At 36.1% G+C, this 19375-nt stretch overlaps 1 protein-coding gene across 2 annotated transcripts in view; it reads right to left on the bottom strand.

Annotated features, from left to right (window-relative positions):
* Positions 1-19375, bottom strand: part of GSK3B (glycogen synthase kinase 3 beta) — a 187530-nt gene that overhangs the window by 78421 nt on the left and 89734 nt on the right. For both annotated transcript variants that reach the window (XM_045540187.1, XM_045540188.1), the window contains exons 4-6: positions 14559-14669; positions 8900-9030; positions 5537-5643 (exon numbers count right to left, since the gene is read on the bottom strand). In XM_045540187.1, the coding sequence (XP_045396143.1) occupies positions 5537-5643; positions 8900-9030; positions 14559-14669 (349 nt within the window). The remainder of the gene's footprint in view (positions 1-5536; positions 5644-8899; positions 9031-14558; positions 14670-19375) is intronic.

The following is a 19375-nucleotide window of genomic DNA, read 5'->3' as shown; positions in this document are numbered from 1 at the left end:
GTTAACAAATACCACAAAAAGAATACCATTTTACATTTCTATAGTTCTTTTATTAACATTTTATTTAATCCTATAGTCACTCACAGAGATACACAGAACTGTTAGTAATCTCCACTTTATGCAAGGAGTACATGCAATTCAAACACAGGTTGACTACAAGCAAAATATTCTTTGTACTATTTCTTATTTGTCCATTAACATATGCCACATATCATAACCTTGATGAGACTTTGAACACTACATACACGTTATTATACTCTCTATCCCATAGTATAGCAGGTCTCAAACTGTGGTCTACGGAGCCCTGGGTACTCTACACATTTTCAGAGGCCCTGGAGGGTAAAACTATTTTCAAAAGAATATACCTTTTTCACTGGGTTGAAATTTGCACTGATGGTACAAAAGAAATGGTGTGTAAAACTGCTAGCCCCTTGACACAAACCAAAATGCACTTTGGCATTTTGCCCTTTGGTAAAATAAAAACGGCAATGTATTTCTGTTTATGGTGTCTGCTTATTTCAGAAAATTTCTACTTGTATCAAAAAGGCAAAAACTGCCCCATTCTATTCTGTTTTGTTTCTTTCAAGTTTTCTGTTACTATGGGGCTTTTTTGGTTTGTTTGTTATTTACATGCTTTTGTTTCTGTTTTTGGACTAGGGAATTCTCTTCAGAAACAATATATAAGAGTAAATTTCTGGCCTCCACCTGCACACCTAGACTAAGGTTGCTCATTGTTTCTCATCTTCCTATTCATGGCCAGCTGATCGTGCATTCTCTGTTCACTCCTAGCTAGAGGGCTAAGATGGGAGTAGGAGAGAAGGTCAATGAAGATTAAAACTAATTGTTTCTATTCAATTCCTTCTATCACTGAACACCTTGGGTGAAGACTTCTATAGAATCAATAGGTTTAGCACAACTACTAATGATTAAGGCTGATTTGAAGCTAAATAATTAATTGAAGTATTATATTGTAAAAGTGTCAACAATATAGCCATCCTATCCTTTCATTAATTTAATGAAATAACATTATTAATTAACAAATACTCCAACTCAGAAGTATTTCAGGAGGATTTTAAATAAGAAAGTAAAAAAAAAAAGTGTACTCAGGATTCATCTGAAACCTTACAGTAAACATAAATGTATTAGCTTTATAATGCTTTCTAACAGTGCAAAAACTAAAAAGAATAGTTAGTATATCTTACATTCTAAAAGGTAAAATTTGAAAAATTCTATACAGGCATACCTCAGAGATGTTGCAGGTTTGGTTCCAGACCACTGCAATGAGGTGAATATCGCAATAAAGTGAGTCACACAAATTTTTTCGTTTACCAGTGCATATTTAAAACATGTTTATGCTATACTACAGTCTACTCAGTGTGCAGTAGCATTATGTCTAAAAAAATAAAGTACACACATTAACTAAAAAATACTTTAGTGCTAAAAATGTCAACAATCATCTGAGCCTTCAGCAAGTCATAATCTTTTTGCTGGTAGAGGGTCTTGCCTCAATGTTGATGGCTGCTGACTCATTAAGGAGGTGGTTGCTGAAGGTTGGGGTGGCTGTGGTAATTTCTTCAAATAATACAACCAATATAATACAATGCAAGTTGCATCGATTGACTCTTCCTTTCAGAAAAGATTTCTCTGTAGCATAAGATGCTGTTTGATAGTGTTTTACCCATGGTAGACCTTTCCAAACTGGAATTGATCCTCTCAAACCCTGCTTGCTACTTGATCAACAAAGATTACATAACATTTTAAACTCTTTGCTGTCATTTCAACAATGTTCACAGCATCTTCACCAGGAGTAGTTTTCATCTCAAGAAATCACTTTCTTTGTTCATCTATAAAAAACAACTATTCAAGCTCCACAAATGCTATTAGCAGGGGTCAAAGGGGTCTGTTCTCTGCTTCTGGGCAAAACTGCCAGGGAGGGGCTAAAATGGCTCCACTCAGCCAAATGTCTGCGTGTGGAGGTGGGGCTGTCTGAGACCTGCAGTCTGCAGCAGGCCTTGCTCCTTTCCACCCTCCCCTATTCCACTGTTTCTCCTGGGCCTCTGCTGGCAGGCAGGACCTCAAGCCAGTGGATCTCCCCTGACTGTGACGCAAGCCAGGAGGTTTCCTGCCCGGGATCACAGCCTGAGCTGGGAGCGTGGCCCTCCCATGGGAGGATGGTTGCCCCTTCAGCACACTGCAGCTAGGACCAACTCTGATCTGCCCCTGAAGGCACACACACCTCAGTAGACTACATATCCGATAAAGGGCCGATAACTAGAATCTATACAGAACTCAAGAAAATAAGCAAGAAAAAAATCAAACCACCCCATCAAAAAGTGGGCAAAGGACATGAACAGAAACTTTTTAAAGATAGGTTACTGGCCTACAAACATATGAAAAAATGCTCAACATCTCTAATCATCAGGGAAATGCAAATCAAAACCACAATGAGATATCACTTAACTCCAGTGAGAATGGCCTTTATCAAAAAGTCCAAACCAATAAATGTTGGCGTGGATGCGGAGAGACAGGAACACTCATACACTGCTGGTGGGACTGCAAACTAGTACATCCTCTGTGGAAAGTTAATAGGGAGATACCTCAAAGAGATACAAGCAGAATTACCATTTGATCCAGCAATCCCATAACTGGGCATCTACTCAAAGGAAAAAAAGACATTCTATAAAAAGGACATCTGCACTAGAATGTTTATAGTAGCACAATTCACAACTGAAAGATGTGGAAACAATTGAAGTGCCCATCAATACATGAGTAGATTAATAAATGTGGTATATGTATACCATGGAGTTCTACTCAGCCACAAAAAACAATGGTGATCTAGCACCTCTTGTATTATCTTGGATAGAGTTGGAACCCATTCTGCTAAGTGAAGTATCACAAGAATGGAAAAACACGCACCACAGGTACTTACCATCAAAATGGTATTAACTGATCAACACTTATGTGCACATATAGTAGTAACATTCATCAGGTGTTGGGGAGGTGTGAGGGAGAGGAGAGGATGGGTACATTCACACCTAATGGGTGCAGTGTGCCCCATCTGGGGGATGGACATGCTTGAAGCTCTGACTCGGGTGGGGCAAACGCAATATATGTAACCTAAACATTTGTACCCCTGTAATATGCTAAAATAAAAAATAAAAAATAAAAGAGGCCGGGCGCGGTGGCTCACGCCTGTAATCCTAGCTCTGGGAGGCCGAGGCGGGTGGATCGCTCAAGGTCAGGAGTTCGAGACCAGCCTGAGCAAGAGTGAGACCCCGTCTCTACTAAAAATAGAAAGAAATTATCTGGCCAACTAAAAAATATATATACAAAAAAAAAAATTAGCCGGGCATGGTGGCTCATGCCTGTAGTCCCAGCTACTAGGGAGGCTGAGGCAGTAGGATCGCTTAAGCCCAGGAGTTTGAGGTTGCTGTGAGCTAGGCTGATGCCACGGCACTCACTCTAGCCCGGGCAAGAAAGTGACACTCTGTCTCAAAAAAAAAAATAAATAAAATAAAAGAAACAGCTCCTCAAATTTGATCGTAAGATTGCAGCAATTCAGTCACTTGAGACTTCATTTTTTTTTGCCCCCCCCCAGAGGCTTCACTTTTAATTCTAGTTTTCTTGCTATTTCTACCACATCTGCAGTGACTTCCTCCACTGATGTCTTGAACCTTTCAACCCATGAGAGTTGTAATCCACTTCTTCCAAGCTCATGTTCACGTCAAGTTCTGACCTCCTCCCGTGAGTCACAAACATTCTTAATGGCATCTAGAATGGTGAATCCTTTCCAGATGGTTTTCAATCGATTTTGTCCTGATTCGTCAGAAGAATCACTACCTATGGCAGCTATAGCCTTATGACTGTGTTTCTTAAATAGTAAGACTTGAAGGTCAAAATTACCCCTTGATCCATAGGCTCAAGAATGGATATTGTGTTAGCACAAAAAAAATTAATCTCCTTTTACATCTCCATCAGAACCATCAGAACTCTTGGGTGACTAGGTATACTGTAGATGAGCAGTAATATTTTGAAAAAAATCTCTTTTTCTGACCAGTAGGTCTCGGCAGTGGACTTAAAATATTTAGTAAATCATGGTATAAACAGATGTACTGCCATCCAGGCTTTATTTTTCCATTTATAGAAGACAGGCAGAGTAGATTTAGCATAATTTTTCAAAGCTATAGGACTTTCAGAACGGTAAATGAGCACTGGCTTCAACTTAAAATTACCAGTTGCATCTCTAGCTATGAAAGTCTTAGACATCTTCTCCTAATAGAAAGCTATTTCACCTACCATGAAAATGTCATTTAGTGTAGCCAACTTCAATTATTTTAGCTAAATCTTCTTCTTCTTCTTCTTTTTTTAAAGAGACAGGGTCTCACTCTGTCACCCAGGCTGAAGTGCAGTGGCATGATCATAGCTCACTGTAACTTTGAATTCCTGGGTTCAAGCAATCCCTCTGTCTCAGCCTCCTGAGCAGCTGGGACTGCAAGCACTTGCCACCATGCCCAGCTAATTCTTTTTATTTTTTGTAGAGAAAAAGTCTCGCTATGTTGCCCAGGCTAGTCTCACACTCCTGGGTTAAAGTGATCCTCCTGCTTCGGCCTCCCAAAGTGATGGGATTACAGGCATGAGCCACTATATCTGAATTTAGCTGGATCTTCTGGATTTGCTGCAGCTTCTGCATCAGCATTTGCTGTTCACCTTGCACTTTTCTGTCATAAAGATGGCTTCTTTCCTTAAATCTCATCAACAAACCTCTGTTAGCTTCAGACTTTTCTTCTGCTGCTTTCTCACCTCTCTCAGCCTTCACAGAATTGAAAAGTTTTAGACCTGTGCTCTAGATTAGGATTTGGCTTAAGAGAATGTTGTGCCTGGTAGGATCTTATATTCAGACCACTAAAACTTTCTCCATATCAGCCATAAGGCTGTTTTGCTTTCTTATCATTTGGGTGTTCACTGGAATAGCACTTTTAATTTCCTACAAGAACTTTTCCTTTGTAGTCACAACCTGGCTGTTTGGTAGTTGGCTTTGGACATTCCTTCCTCACTAAGGTTAATCATTTTTAGCTTTTGGTTTAAAATGAGAGACATGGAACTCTTCCTTTCACTTGAACACTTAGAGGCCACTGCAGGGTTATTAAGTGGCCTAATTTTAATATTGTTGTGTCTCAGGTAATAAGGTAGACCAAGAACAAGGAGAGCAATGGAGGAATGGTCAGTCAGCGGAGCAATCAGAACACACACAACACTGATTAAGTTCACTGTCTTATATGGGCATGGTTCATGGCATCCCAAAACAATTACAATAGTAACATCAAAGCTCACTGATCACAGATCACCACAGCAGATAATAATAATGAAAAGGTTTGAAATAGTATAAGAATTACCAAAATGTTACACAGAGACACAAAGGGAGTACATGTTGAAAAATGTTGCCAATAGACTTGCTCAACACAGGGTTGCCACAAACCTTCAATTTGTTAACAAAAAAAAAAAAAAAAAATGCATTATATTCAGATTCAGTACTTACCTATACTAGAGGTATAATCAGTGGCTCCAAAGATCAACTCTGGTGCCCTATAGTACCGAGAACAGATATAGGAAACATTGGGTTCTCCTCGGACCAGCTGCTTTGCACTAATAGAAAAAAATAAAAGGCAGAAATTCTTTAAATCTAAACCTTAAAAGAACCTAGACTACTATTATTCACAATATCAAATGTTGATCTAATATTCATATCATTCCAATCATATAATATACAAAAAGAAAATATGAACCATAACTATCTCTGACAAAAGAAATGTACCATTTTATCACATCACTCTCCAAAAATGAACAGTAATTTTTAAAGAAAGCATCTGTCAACTGTTACCTAAGGAAAAAGGGATTAAAAAAAAAATCACAAAAAGATAAATGTTGAATTTCTTCTGATCCTGTTCCCCAAATTCCACCTCTAAAATACAAAAAAGAAAGATCAGAAAAGAAGTACCTCCTCGCATCAAAAAACATGCTAATTGATAACATAAGAATGAGTATCCCTCACTCAATGTGTTTCTTTAAAAGAGGTGAGAAATTGGCTACTGTTACAATTTGACTTCTGACTCAGGGTGAATATCTCAAGGCTTACAGATCCAATCTGTTCTATTTTTCCACATTTGGTAAATTTATTAACTGTCTAAACATTCATTACCTAATAAGCTGCAAAAAGATAGGCCTTCAACTTTAGGACAGAAATGATTCAGAGCATATAAATTCTAACTCTGCTATGGTAAGTTTAATTATACATTTTCTTATTTCAATTTTCCTTTACTTTGCAGCATATATTTTAAACATGAAAATAAATTACAATTAATTTCTTCTGATATGTCTCTCAAGATAACCTGGAGACAACAATAAAATAAAGTGCTGTAGAAGCTAACCAATGTGACATACAATAACAACAAAGATAAATGTAGGAAATAAATACATATAACAAAATCAAAACAGTAGAAAAGTAAGTGCCAAAAAAAAAGGTAACAAAATGTTGAGATAAAGATACAGGAAAAGCAGGGTAAGGATAGATGAAAGCAGTCATAAGGATTTCAAAATCTGGGCTTTCTTTCCTTCCATTTATGAGTCAATGATAACACTTAACTTGTTTTTGTTCATCGTCATTTTTTAAACCTCTCCCCAAGTACTGACACACAACAACCATTTCATAAATTAATAAACATTAATCCCTCTTTTTACGCTGCATGAAAATTAAGACAGTTTTTAGCATAATTGATGAGACCTTTCTATCTTTTAAAGGACTTTTTTTTTTTAGTAACAAGATAGAGTCCAATTATACAGTTAGAAAATTCACTATAAGACAAAATGTTAATATTGGAAGCTTTGTAACCTGTAGGTTTTTTCACTAATTGATGGAGCTAGCTACCTTCTTTCTCTTACAAATAAGACTGGCTGTAACTTCTGCCCAATATAGTAGTCACATATAGCCTTGGTCCTTAGGAAGCCCAACTAGTCCTTTAGCTACTTCCAGGTCTTATTTCATTCAATAAAGAATTACTAATAAGAGGGTAAAAACTGTTTTGTTCAAGTTACCACCAACCTGGTACTTAATAATCCAAAGTGTCTCCCAAACTCTACTTGCCCAAACTACTTTTGTTAAAAACAAAAAAGGCAGCTTTGTTATCAGAAGAGTTTGCAAAAACAGTTCACTGAACTGTTATCAAACTAGTAAAATCCTTGTTCCAAATTTATTATAACAAAGCTATTTTATGTCCCAAGAGAATGGGCCGTACTAACAGTGTTTTGACACTATGGTGAGAACAGAAACTCTACTAACCTTGGTGTCTCACAGTCTTTTTACAGGCCCGACCAGTCAGTCACTCTCAGTGGGGAAGGCACCCCATAACAATAAAACTCATCTGATTTGGGTAGTGTTTCCTACAGATAACAAGTAGTAGTGCTTGTTTCAAGCATCAAATAGTTTTGATTAAATATCTTTCACCCTTTTTCTTAAAGATCAGGGGACAGAGTCATGGCCTGCAAAGTGAGTTGGATCCTGTGACAGGTGCCTGAAATTAGGAAACAGTAAAATGAGAATGGTCTGAAAGAGGACATAATGTATTACTAAGAAGAATTAATTCATGATAGAATAGATTTGCTTATTTTTGTAAGGAGCTCTCTCAAGAGAAGCTTGTGGAAAATATAACCTTCGTTAAATCCAAAATTTCAACTGTGGGTTGATGTAAAACCATTATAAAGAGGTAGGAAGACAGATTTTGGCAAGTGTGGGTCAATATGTAATTTACAGAGCTAAGTTTAAAAGTAAGAGTTTGTAGTAACGATGAAAAAAATTAAAATGAAGAGAATCCAAGCTATGCAGAGATGTCTTAGGGATTGAGAGGAAAGAGATTCCTCTAGGTGATTACATCAGAGAGGAAGTAGGGTAACTGCCTGAGTTACATGGGAATATAGGCTTGACTACATGCTGAAAGGTGAAATTAGAGAGGCACAAGATACTGAAAACTAAGGAAATAGGATAAAGTTTTCCTACAAACTACAACCTCACAGGGTGTTACTAAGGAATGAGTTTTAAAAAGTATAAAGTTTGCTGGAATTTGCAGAAAAAAAGGGAGAACAACATATTAAATTATAGTGCAAATGGAAGAAAACACTGCTAGTTGGGGTTAACTTTGAAGTTAAAAGGATACACAGTAACATACAATATTTTTTAAAGACTAGTTCTCACCAAAAGAAGTATATACACATAATATAAATTCAAACAATATTAAAGTATAATCAATAAAAGTAAGTTTCCCAACTACACTATATTCCCAAAGTTTCTCTTCCCAGGGACAATGTCATAGGATTATTATGTGCCATTCCAGACAGAAACCATTTATACATCTGTATACATATGATCACACTCTGTATATTTTTAACACATAAAAGGCAGCATCCTAAACACATAGTTTTGACCTCGCTTTTTTTCATTTAATATTTCCTAGAGATCATTCCTTTTCAGTTCATAAAGAGTGGCCTCATTCTTTTCATGGATGCATGTATATTACATTATACGAGTATGTACCATAATTTATTTGGTCATTTTCCTACTAATGGATATCTATAAACAATGCTAAAAATTCCCGTATATACACTATTTTTGTAAATGTATATTTCTAAGGAAATAATTCCTATAAGTTAAATTGTTAGATGAAAGAATAAACACATTTATAATTCTGACAGAAATTAACAAAACTACCCTCACAAGGAGCTCACTAGTTTATACTCTCTGAGTAAGGATTACAATGTTTAGATTGACATTGTAAAATATATTTAAAAGAGGATGGGGGTTGGGGGAGAAAGGAAGGAAGAAGCAGGAGAGGGGGGAAGAGAGCTAACTTACCTTCCAAAGTCACAGAGTTTTAAGACAGCTGTATCAGGATCCAGCAAGAGGTTCTGTGGTTTAATATCCCGATGGCAGATTCCAAAGGAATGGATATAGGCTAAACTTCGGAACAGTTGATACATATACAACTGGAACAGTAAAAATTAATTGAATACTTCCTATTCCAAACAAATCAGAATCCTTAAGCAGCAAATAAAGCAACAGATTCTCAGAACAGGTGAAATGCTGTGGATTGTTAGCACTCAATCTTCCTTTAACAAGTTTTGTGTCATTTCTATACTAATTAGCGGTTTCTATCTGAATTAGCTAATGAAAGTGTCATTAACTATAAGTAATATTTCCACCATCTTTTAATAATGTTAAAAAGAAAACTTTACAATGTGCTTTATAACTTTTAATTTTACTAACATCTCACCACAAGCCTGCTAAAAGGACTTTTAATTTAAAACAGAGATGAAAAACTCAGAGAGGTATCCCAAATCACATGACTAGTAAGTAAAAACTTTGGACCAGAAGCCAGGTATTTTGATTTTTCAGTTCATCATTATTTATAATATATCAGGCTGCTTGAATGTGAAAGTACTTCCAGTGTTATCTTTAGAATCATTTTTCTGAGATGTTAGCCTCCAAGATTATTGATACAGAGGTCTTAGAAAAATCACAGCTGGAATGAGAAAGTCTATATTCAATCACCTACCAAAGCATCAATAACCCTGTTAACACTACAATTCTTTCTGTTAGTATCCTTCAAAAACAAGTAGACTTTAAAATGCCGCTTAAAAACAGAAGCCTAGCTAACTACTGACATCATGTTAAGAAAAATATTTTTTGGCCGGGGCGCGGTGGCCCACGCCTGTAATCCTAGCACTCTGGGAGGCTGAGGTGGGTGGATCGCTCGAGGTCAGGAGTTTGAGACCAGCCTGAGCAAGAGCAAGACTCCGTCTCTACTAAAACTAGAAAGAAATTATCTGGCCAACTAAAAATATATACAGAAAAAAATTAGCCGGGCATGGTGGTGCATGCCTGTAGTCCCAGCTACTCGGGAGGCTGAGGCAGTAGGATTGCTTAAGCCCAGGAGTTTGAGGTTGCTGTGAGCTAGGCTGACGCCACGGCACTCACTCTAGCCCAGGCAACAAAGTGAGACTCTGTCTCAAAAACAAAAAAAAAAAAGAAAAATATTTTTTGAATTTTATTACCAAAAAAGATACACTGAGAAACTGGGTCTGCATGGAAGAAAGAATCAGACTCTTGACTGGGTAAGAGAGGGGCTTTCTGGAGAAAGTGAGTATCTTAAACCTTCTGTTTATCTCAAGGTGAATGTTATGACTCACTATTAAATTTTTCTGATGACTTATCTTCTGATATCTATCCTAAAGTTACACCATAGAAAGAATTTTTGAAATGATTTAAATCAAAGATACAAATGTCTTGGTAAAAAACCGTAACAAAAAAAGAAAAAGATCACATGAAGCACTGACATATGGCACCATCTTTAGAAGCTATTATTAAGGCTTAGGTTAATGAAAGTTAACATGAAACCTACTTTCCTTCAAAGAGGCATGGTGAAAATGCAGACAGTTGAATTTTAGTACATTCCTTAATGTTAATTTGAACTATAGTAGGAAAAGTTTAAAACTTCTTTAAAATGAAGCATGACATAAAATATATAGATAAGATCCTCAATAAGGTGAACACTTTGCCAAAGAAGCTAGAATTAAGGCATTTAAGGATCCATATAACTTTTTTTAAAAACTTCACAGTTCTGTTATTGCATTATTGCTTACACAATCAATTTCTAAATCCTAAAGCTTACTCTAAGAATTTAACTCATTACTACTAAGAAAATGATCTCCCATAAGAAATTGAGTTCATAGACATAAATTTACTATTATAAAGAGAGGTTTTACCATGTCAGGGTATTTATGTCTAGATCAGCAAGAATTAGTAAAAAAAAAAAAAAAAATTTATTTGTAAAAAAATGGTTAAGTGTTTGAATTCAGTTAATTTTACGATATCTTTTTATTGTATTCTTTTATCTGACTCCATCTCTGTTCTCTTGAAAAGTCAAGATAAAGAATGAAATATGTAATTTAATATCTTTTTGTTATTGTTTCACTTTGTAAAAATGTATTTAAAGGAAGGCTGAGAGGCTTTCTATACTAGAAAGATAGCAAAAGCAATAAGAAAAACAACTTATCGCTTAGATATATCACTTAGAATGCCAGGCACTATTCTAAGTGCTTTACATGTATTATTTCATTGAATCCTTATAATAACCTATGGAATAAGTACTCCTATTATTACCGTTTTAAATATAAAGTAACTGAGGCAAAGAGAGATTAAGCCAACATCACATAAATAATATTCTATAGTTGTTTAGGTTAAGTACTCCTCTTTTAGTTACTATTTCTTTATTTTGCCATATTTTTATTCTATTAAATAAAAGTATGGGGCTGGGCGTGGTGGCTCACGCCTGTAATCCTAGCACTCTGGAAGGCCAAGGCAGGTGGATTGTTTGAGCTCACGAGTTCGATACCAGCCTGAGCAAGAGCAAGACCCCGTCTCTACTAAAAATAGAAAGAAATTATCTGGCCAACTAAAAATATATATAGAAAAAATTAGCCAGGCATGGAGGCACATGCCTGTAGTCCCAGCTACTTGGGAGGCTGAGGAAGAAGGATTGCTTAAGCCCAGGAGTTTGAGGTTGCTGTGAGCTAGGCTGATGCCATGGCACGACTCACTCTAGCCTGGGCAACAGAGCGAGACTGTGTCTCCAAAAAAAAAAAAAAAAGTATAAAAGTATAATCATTAAATAGCTTAATAGCTAAATAAAAGACTAGAATGATTTGTTCTTGGACACTCAAATATAGTTAACACTTTTGAAATATAACACATTTATTTAACATGTACTAACTGGGAAACTAAGAGCATTTCTACCCATTCATTTACTTAATTCTCGCAATCACTCTGAGATACACATTATCCTCATTTTTATAGAAGAGGATACTGAGGTTCAAGCAGCACAATTTGAACACAGTTACAAAGTTACTAAATCTAACTCAAGTTGAATGTCCTCTTCTCTGTGCCATAACATCTGTTTAAACAAGTCATAGGATAACAATTTTATTTATGGTTCACAAAAATGCATCCCATTTTCTTGGGTACTCAGACCCCGTTCTTACACATACTCTGTCAATTAAAAAAATTTAAGTTCACAACATTGATTTGCTAGTCATTTGTTTTAGAACTGCATTTTAAAATTCAGTTCTGAAAAATGCTAATCAGAAAAGCAACAGTGCTCAAAACCTTTTTAAATTGTATATTAACTATCATCAACTACAAAATAACCAGTAGTATGTATTAAGGATCTGCAATTCTAAAATGAGAATCAAGTACTACAGTAAATTGATAGTAGAAAACTGTATCTTAGTTCCTACTATCATCAATTTAACCACAACCTCAATCAAGTTTTGATAAGCCCAAATAAAATCATAATGGAATCAGATTTTTATTCCTAGCACTGAATTCAACAGCAATCTTGGAATCCTTGCCAAAATAATCTAGCTACCAAAAGTCCTAAGAGAACTTCTATTATTAATGTTTCTGCTTTTGCACCATTTCAGTTCATTATTGTGAAGTTTAAAATTTTAATAATTAAGTAGAACTTCAAAACTCTAATCATAAGACATTTGGAGTCAATGTCATTTTATTTTCTAGGGTCATTTCTATAAAGGGTAAAATACAAAAAGAAAAAATTGTATTTAAATATCTGAATTTTTAAACTTGAATTCTAGCTAATTTTCACAATGCAAGAGTTAACAAAATAATCTGCTCCTAATCATCTACTGCACTTTTATTGGAATTATACCAGATAAATACCTAGCCACTCTGCCATGAGTTCTATCAAATAAACAAGATGGCATTGATATAGATACCAAAAATTAAATAGCACTTTGTACATATTTAAAATGTCCAAAAGTTTAAACTGCAGCTACAGATACAATAAATATATAAACAGCAATAAAACATTGAATTTAAACTTAGAACTATATTTTATAATTTTAATATTAGGTTGGCACAAAAGTAATTGCAGTTTTAGCATTTTTGACATTTGCCATTTGATATTGGAATACATTCTTAAATAAATGTGGTTATGTTATACATCATTTTAATGCACATTTCTCACTTTATGTTTTTTTGCCAACAACTTATTACTTGCTGTTTATTTTATGTTTATTTTATACTATGGAAATGATGCTAGACAAAAAGCAAATTCGAGCGATTTTCTTATTCGAGTTCAAAATGGATTCTAAAGCAGTGGAGACAACTCGCAACATCAACAACACATTTGATCCAGTGCAGTGTTGGTTCAAAAAATTTTGCAAAGGAGACCAGAGCCTTGATGATGAGGAAATGCAGTGGCTGGACATACGAAGTTGATAACAACCAACTGAGAGCAATCATCGAAGCTGATCCTCTTACAACTTACATGAGAAGTTGCCAAAGAACTCAACATCACCCATTCTACAGTTGTTCAGCATTTGAAGCAAATTGGAAAAGTGGAAAAGCTCGATAATTGGGTGCCTCATGAGCTGATTGAAAATCAAAAAAATCATCGTTTTGAAGTGTCGTCTTCTCTTCTTGTGCGCAACAACGACAAACTATTTCTCGATCAGATTGTGATGTGTGATGAAAAGTGGAGTGTATATGACAACTGGCCACGACCAGCTCAGTGGCTGGACCAAGAAGCAGCTCCAAAGCACTTCCCAAAGCCAAACTTGCACCAAAAAAAGGTCATGGTCACTGTTTGGTGGTCTGCTGCTGGTCTGATCCACTACAGCTTTCTGAATCCCAGCAAAACCATTACATCTGAGAAGTATGCTCAGCAAATTGATGAAATGCACCAAAAACTGCAATGCCTGCAGCTGGCATTGGTCAACAGAAAGGGTCCAATTCTTCTCCACGACAAGGCCTGACCCCATGTGGACAAACAATGCTTCAAAAGTTGAATGAATTGGGCTATGAAGCTTTGCCTCATCCGCTATATTCACCTGACCTCTCACCAACTGACTACCACTTCTTCAAGCATCTTGACAACTTTTTGCAGGGAAAATGCTTCCACAATGAGCAGGATGCAGAAAATGCTTTCAAAGAGTTCGTCAAATCCCAAAGCATGGATTTTTAAGCTATAGGAATAAACAAACTTATTTCTCATTGGCAAAAATGTGTTGATGGTAATGGTTCCTATTTTGATTAAAAAAGATGTGTTTGAGCCTAGTTATGATTTAAAATTCATGGTCCAAATCCTCAATTACTTTTGCACCAACCTAATATGATATGCTCCTATTTGGGTTTATGACACAATTAAAATATCATAAATTATATTAAAAAGTGCTATGGCTAGCAGAATTAAAATCTATAATTGTAGAAAAAATTGCTGCAATTGATCAGTTTCTTTAATATCTGAGTCATGAAAATTTAAAAGGTGAAGACTTCGCATTTTAAAACTGTACAAGAATTTAACAAAGCTCTAATAATACTTATTTTGCCATTTTCCTCTTAGTATTAAATAATATAGTTAAAACATACCTAGCACTCTCTCCCTGGATCATAGTAAATATTTTCTAAAACGGAAAACTGTTACATTTTTACATACCTTGACATAGATCACAGGGAGCGTCTGTTTGGCTCGACTATAGTGTCTGGCAACTCTGTATACTGTTTCTGGAACATAGTCCAGCACCAGATTAAGATAGACCTCATCTTTCTGAAAGAGTTTATTAAAAAAAACAAAAAAAATAAAAGAGATTAGAAACTAGACTTTAAATATTCAACTAAATTGTCTATACATTTATTTATTCATATTTTTAAAGAAAAGATTTGTGTGTTAAATTTTAATTGGACAAAATTATTTCAGAATATAACCATAATAGTAAAAACAAGTCTATCATACCTTCTTACTAATAATTCCATGGGGGAAAAAATAGCCATTTCAATACTGTTAAGATTCCCAATCATAATTAGACTATTATTTTGGTTACTATGATCTTAGAGGACATTGCCTATTATAAAATTTCATGTTTTCTAGGCTGATAATCAATACTCTCATATTCTATCAGGCTAAGTGGCATGGTAGCAAGGAGAGTATTGAATTGAAAATTAAGAAATGTGGATTTCTAGCCCTAGCTCTTGCTGCTAATTGGTGTGTAAAAGTCACTTAACTTCTCTGAGCTTCAGTTTCTTCAACTATATTATCACATGAAAGGTTGGATTAGATACTCTTCAAAATGTCTCTAGCCTCCACAAAAAAGACCCTATGGTTACCTGATAATTGATTAATATAATTTTTAGAACAACCACTTGTCTTCTATAACTGAAATAAAAAGAACTTACAAGGCAGTGAGTTACCATGCTCACAAGCTTATTAAAGGTCATATGTTTAAATATCCATTCTCAGGAGCATAATGAGACCATTCCAAGATCAATGGAGAAAAACAAAGGAATTCCAACTAAGTACCAAGTAGGAAAGAGAAACAGAGCACTACCCTTACCCTGTTCATGTAAACAGTATCAGTTAGGTAAACTAAAGCAGAAAATAAAGTTGAGAATCACTATGTTCAAGTGGAGAATTGGCTTCTGAGTGGGAAAAATTTCAGGAAAACAAACTTTCATAATCCCAATATGAAATCATCATACCTACCAAACTGAAGTAGAGAATTTCAACTTTCAGCATTTACAGAATATTTTCTATATGTCAGTGGCCACTACAGAGGAAGTAAGGGTGCAGGCATAAAAGAAATGACATCTGAATTGAGTATGAAAGGAACACTTTAGGCAGAGAGAAAACTATATTCAAGATGCAAGGTCAAAGTACAACAGAGCTCAGGAAACAGTTTAATAAGACATCATATCATTGACCCTACCACCTTTTCACTACCCCTTACACCCTTTTGTGTTCTCTCTTCCCTCCATAGCCCACTTAAATTCCATGATTTATCATTATTCCCACTCTCTAACACAGGTGTTAGCAAACAACAGCAATGGCCTGCTGCCTAATTTTATAAATAAAGTTTTAATAGGACATAGCTACTCCCACTCAGTTAAGCATTGTCTATGGCTGCTTTGGGGCTACAATGGCTGAGTTGAATAGTTGTGACACACCAGATAGCCTGCAAAGCCAAAAATATTTAAGAAAAAGCTTGTGGTTTTTCCACCATTCTGGTTAAGTCCAACTTTCTGCCTAGTCTATACCTGTACCAAAAGAGCTGAACATGGCTGCAGAGAAATCTATAATTGTGCTGATTGGTCATACATTAAAGTCATCTTCAAGAACTTCAATTGGCCTAGCAATAATTATGCATTTGCCTAATCTATTCACTTTTCCAGATCACTCTGATTTTCCTCTCCTCCTCTTCAACCTCCAACACCTCTTTTCTCTGCCCTCAACCTCAGCTGATGACAATGCTTACATCACTACATGTACCCACCTATTACCACAATCTATCCCTTCACTTCTGTCAGAGATAAGCCAACCAAGTTCCATTTCAAGGCAAACACTGCTACATGTTTAAAAAAAAGGAAAAAGTCCTATTCTGCATTTCCTACTCAAAGTCATTGCTCCAGAAAATTTCCTGTCTTTCTGCATTAATTATTCCCTCCCTGTGGGAAACATTAAAATCAGCACAAAAACTTGCTATTCTTTCTCCCATCTTAAAAAAAAGATAATAAACTGTCTCTAATCACACTAATTACCACCATACTTTCTGGCCCTTTCCCTAAAGCTGACTTTCTCCAATTTCTTTCTCCTCTCATTCTCTCTAAAACTTACTCCAACAGAATTTCACTACTACTACACCAGAATTGTTCAAGATCAGTATCTCCTTGTTGGTGAATCCAATGTCAATTTTCAATTCTTACCCTTCTCGTTTACTTGACTTAGCACTACCATTTAGCATAGTTAATCATGATCCCTTCTTTAAAACACTTTCTCCACTTCACAGGACACCATTCTTTTGGTTTTCATCCCACCTTACAGACAGCTCTTCTTGCTTTCCATTTCTACTTCCTTCTATTCTCCTTGATCTCTTAAGTATTGGAGGATCCCAGGTCTTAATCCCCAGACCTCTTTTGTTCTTTAAATTAATTTCCTTGATAATCTCACCTACCTAATGGCTCAATACTACTATAAACTGATGACTTCAAATTCATATACGTATACATATACATATATACACATATACATATGTATATATATGCCTGAATCTCTGCCCTTAACTCCAGATTAGTATATCCAACTGTGTCCTTGACATTGTTCAGGCTGAAAACCTTAGAATCATCTAATCTACTTCCAGTTCCTTAGGCCCTTTGCTCCTTTTCCTTCTCTCTCTCCCTCCCAACCTCCCTCTCTCTTTCTCTCTGTTTCTCCCCCTGGTCCTCTCTCCCCATATCCATGTCAAAAAAATTAATGGTCCACCTTTAAAATTTATTCAGGATCCACCACTCTTACTACCTTCACTGCCACAACCCTGGTCTGAGCCATTATCACCTCTCACCTGGATTATTTTAATAGCCTCCTAAATAGTCTACCTACCTCATAAGTGTTCTATCTTACCCCTTTACAGTCTAATATCAACTAATATCAAGTATAAGTTAGACTATATCTCTTTTACTCCCCCTCAATGGTCTGCAATGTACTACAAACTCACCTCATTATTCCTCTGTCCTCTGTTCCTCTACTCCACTGCTCTCCTCACTGTTCACTCATCTCCAGACACACTAGCTCCCTGATGTTTCCTGAATATGTCTGGCAGGCTTTCACATTCAGGGCCTCTGCACCAACTAGTCCTTCAGCTTGGAAGTTTCTCCCACCAAATGTGCACATAGCTCACTTGCCTCAACTCCTTCAAATCTTTGTTGAAGCGTTACCTTCTTGGTGTAGTTTTCCTTAATCATCCCATTTTAAATTACAACCCACTTCTCTAACCCTATATTCCCCACCTGCCTTCCCCACTTTATTTTGCCCCACTATATAAGCATAATTACCATTTTCTTTTCTTTTCTTTTTTGAGACATGGTCTCCCTCTGTCACCCAGGCTACAACGCAGTGACATTATCATAGCTCACTGCTACCTCAAACTCCTGGTTCAAGCGATCTTCCTGCCTCAGCTTCCCAAGTAGGTGGGACTACAGGCATGTGACACTGAGCCTGGCTTATTTTTCTATTTTTTGTAGAGATGTGGTCTCACTTTTGCTTACGCTAGTGTCAAACTCCTAGCTTAAAGCAATCCTCCCATCTAGGCCTCCCAAAGTGCTAGGATTACAGTTGTGAGCCACCTCGCCTGGCTGGTACTTACCATTTTCTAATCACATAGTTTATTTTATATTATCTGCTTCCCTGACTAGACAAGTCTCCAGGATGGCAAATGTTTTTGTCTGTTTTGTTCACTGCTCTAGCTCCACCTAGAATGGTGCCTAGAACACAGTACGTACTCACAATAAATATTTGCTGAATAAATTAAGTTCAGAGGCAATGGATATGTATTTAAAAATTAGGATTACACTTTTCACAATGCATACATATATACCAAAAATCATGTATATTGTAAAGATATACAATTTTAATTTTATCAATTATATCTTAATAAAGCTTGGGAAAAAATAGGATCACAGACTCATAGTCTGTTTTAACTTAAATGATATTGCAGAAAACAGGTATCGAGAGGAGGACAGTTGGGAAGATGAGAATGAAAGCAGGAAAGGCAACTAGAAACCTCCTAGACATGAATCCAAGGCCTGAACCAAGGCATAAGGATTTTTTTTTTTAAAAAGGGGAAGAAGGGTGGCTATCTTGAACATAAGAGTAATAGAGAATCTAAGAACAAAGAAGTCAGGATTAATTGTCTCTAAACTTGGGCAACTAAGTAGGTAATGAGACAGAAAAAGCAAAAAGAGTAAAAAGGTTTAAAGGAAAAAATTAGTTGAACTTTTACTTAATCTCAGAACACTTCAGGCAGCTATGTTCCACAGGTGGTTGCAAACACAGGTCAAGGCAAACTTAGGAAACAAGAGTGGAGTACAGCTATAAATTAGCTGAAGCCATGAGAACAGACTTGCTAACCTAAAAAGAGTGTGCAGAGTAGGAGAGTAAGGAAAGGACTGAGTATGGAATCTTGAAAAGCACTGAACTTAAGAAGTAGATGACATTAGGAGATTTTGCAAACATGAAGAAAGAACTAACAGGCACAGAAAGCAAGTGAAGAGTAGCATGAAGAGATTCAAAGCTGAAATTTCAATAAGGATGAGATGTGGAACTGCAAAGTATTGCAAAGGCAGAAGGGATAAGGACTGAAAAGAGGTTACTGGATCTAGTATATTTTGTTTCAGTGATGGTCTTGGAAAAAGCAGTTTCAGACCATGGTACCAGGAGCAACCAAGTTGTATTGGGTTCAAGAGTGAGCAGATGGTAGGTGAGGA

Source organism: Lemur catta, chromosome 1 (assembly GCF_020740605.2).
Source record: "Lemur catta isolate mLemCat1 chromosome 1, mLemCat1.pri, whole genome shotgun sequence".
Classification (NCBI taxonomy): Eukaryota; Metazoa; Chordata; class Mammalia; order Primates; family Lemuridae; genus Lemur; species Lemur catta.
Note: the sequence above shows the minus strand (reverse complement) of the source record. Positions and strands in the feature narration are given on the sequence as shown.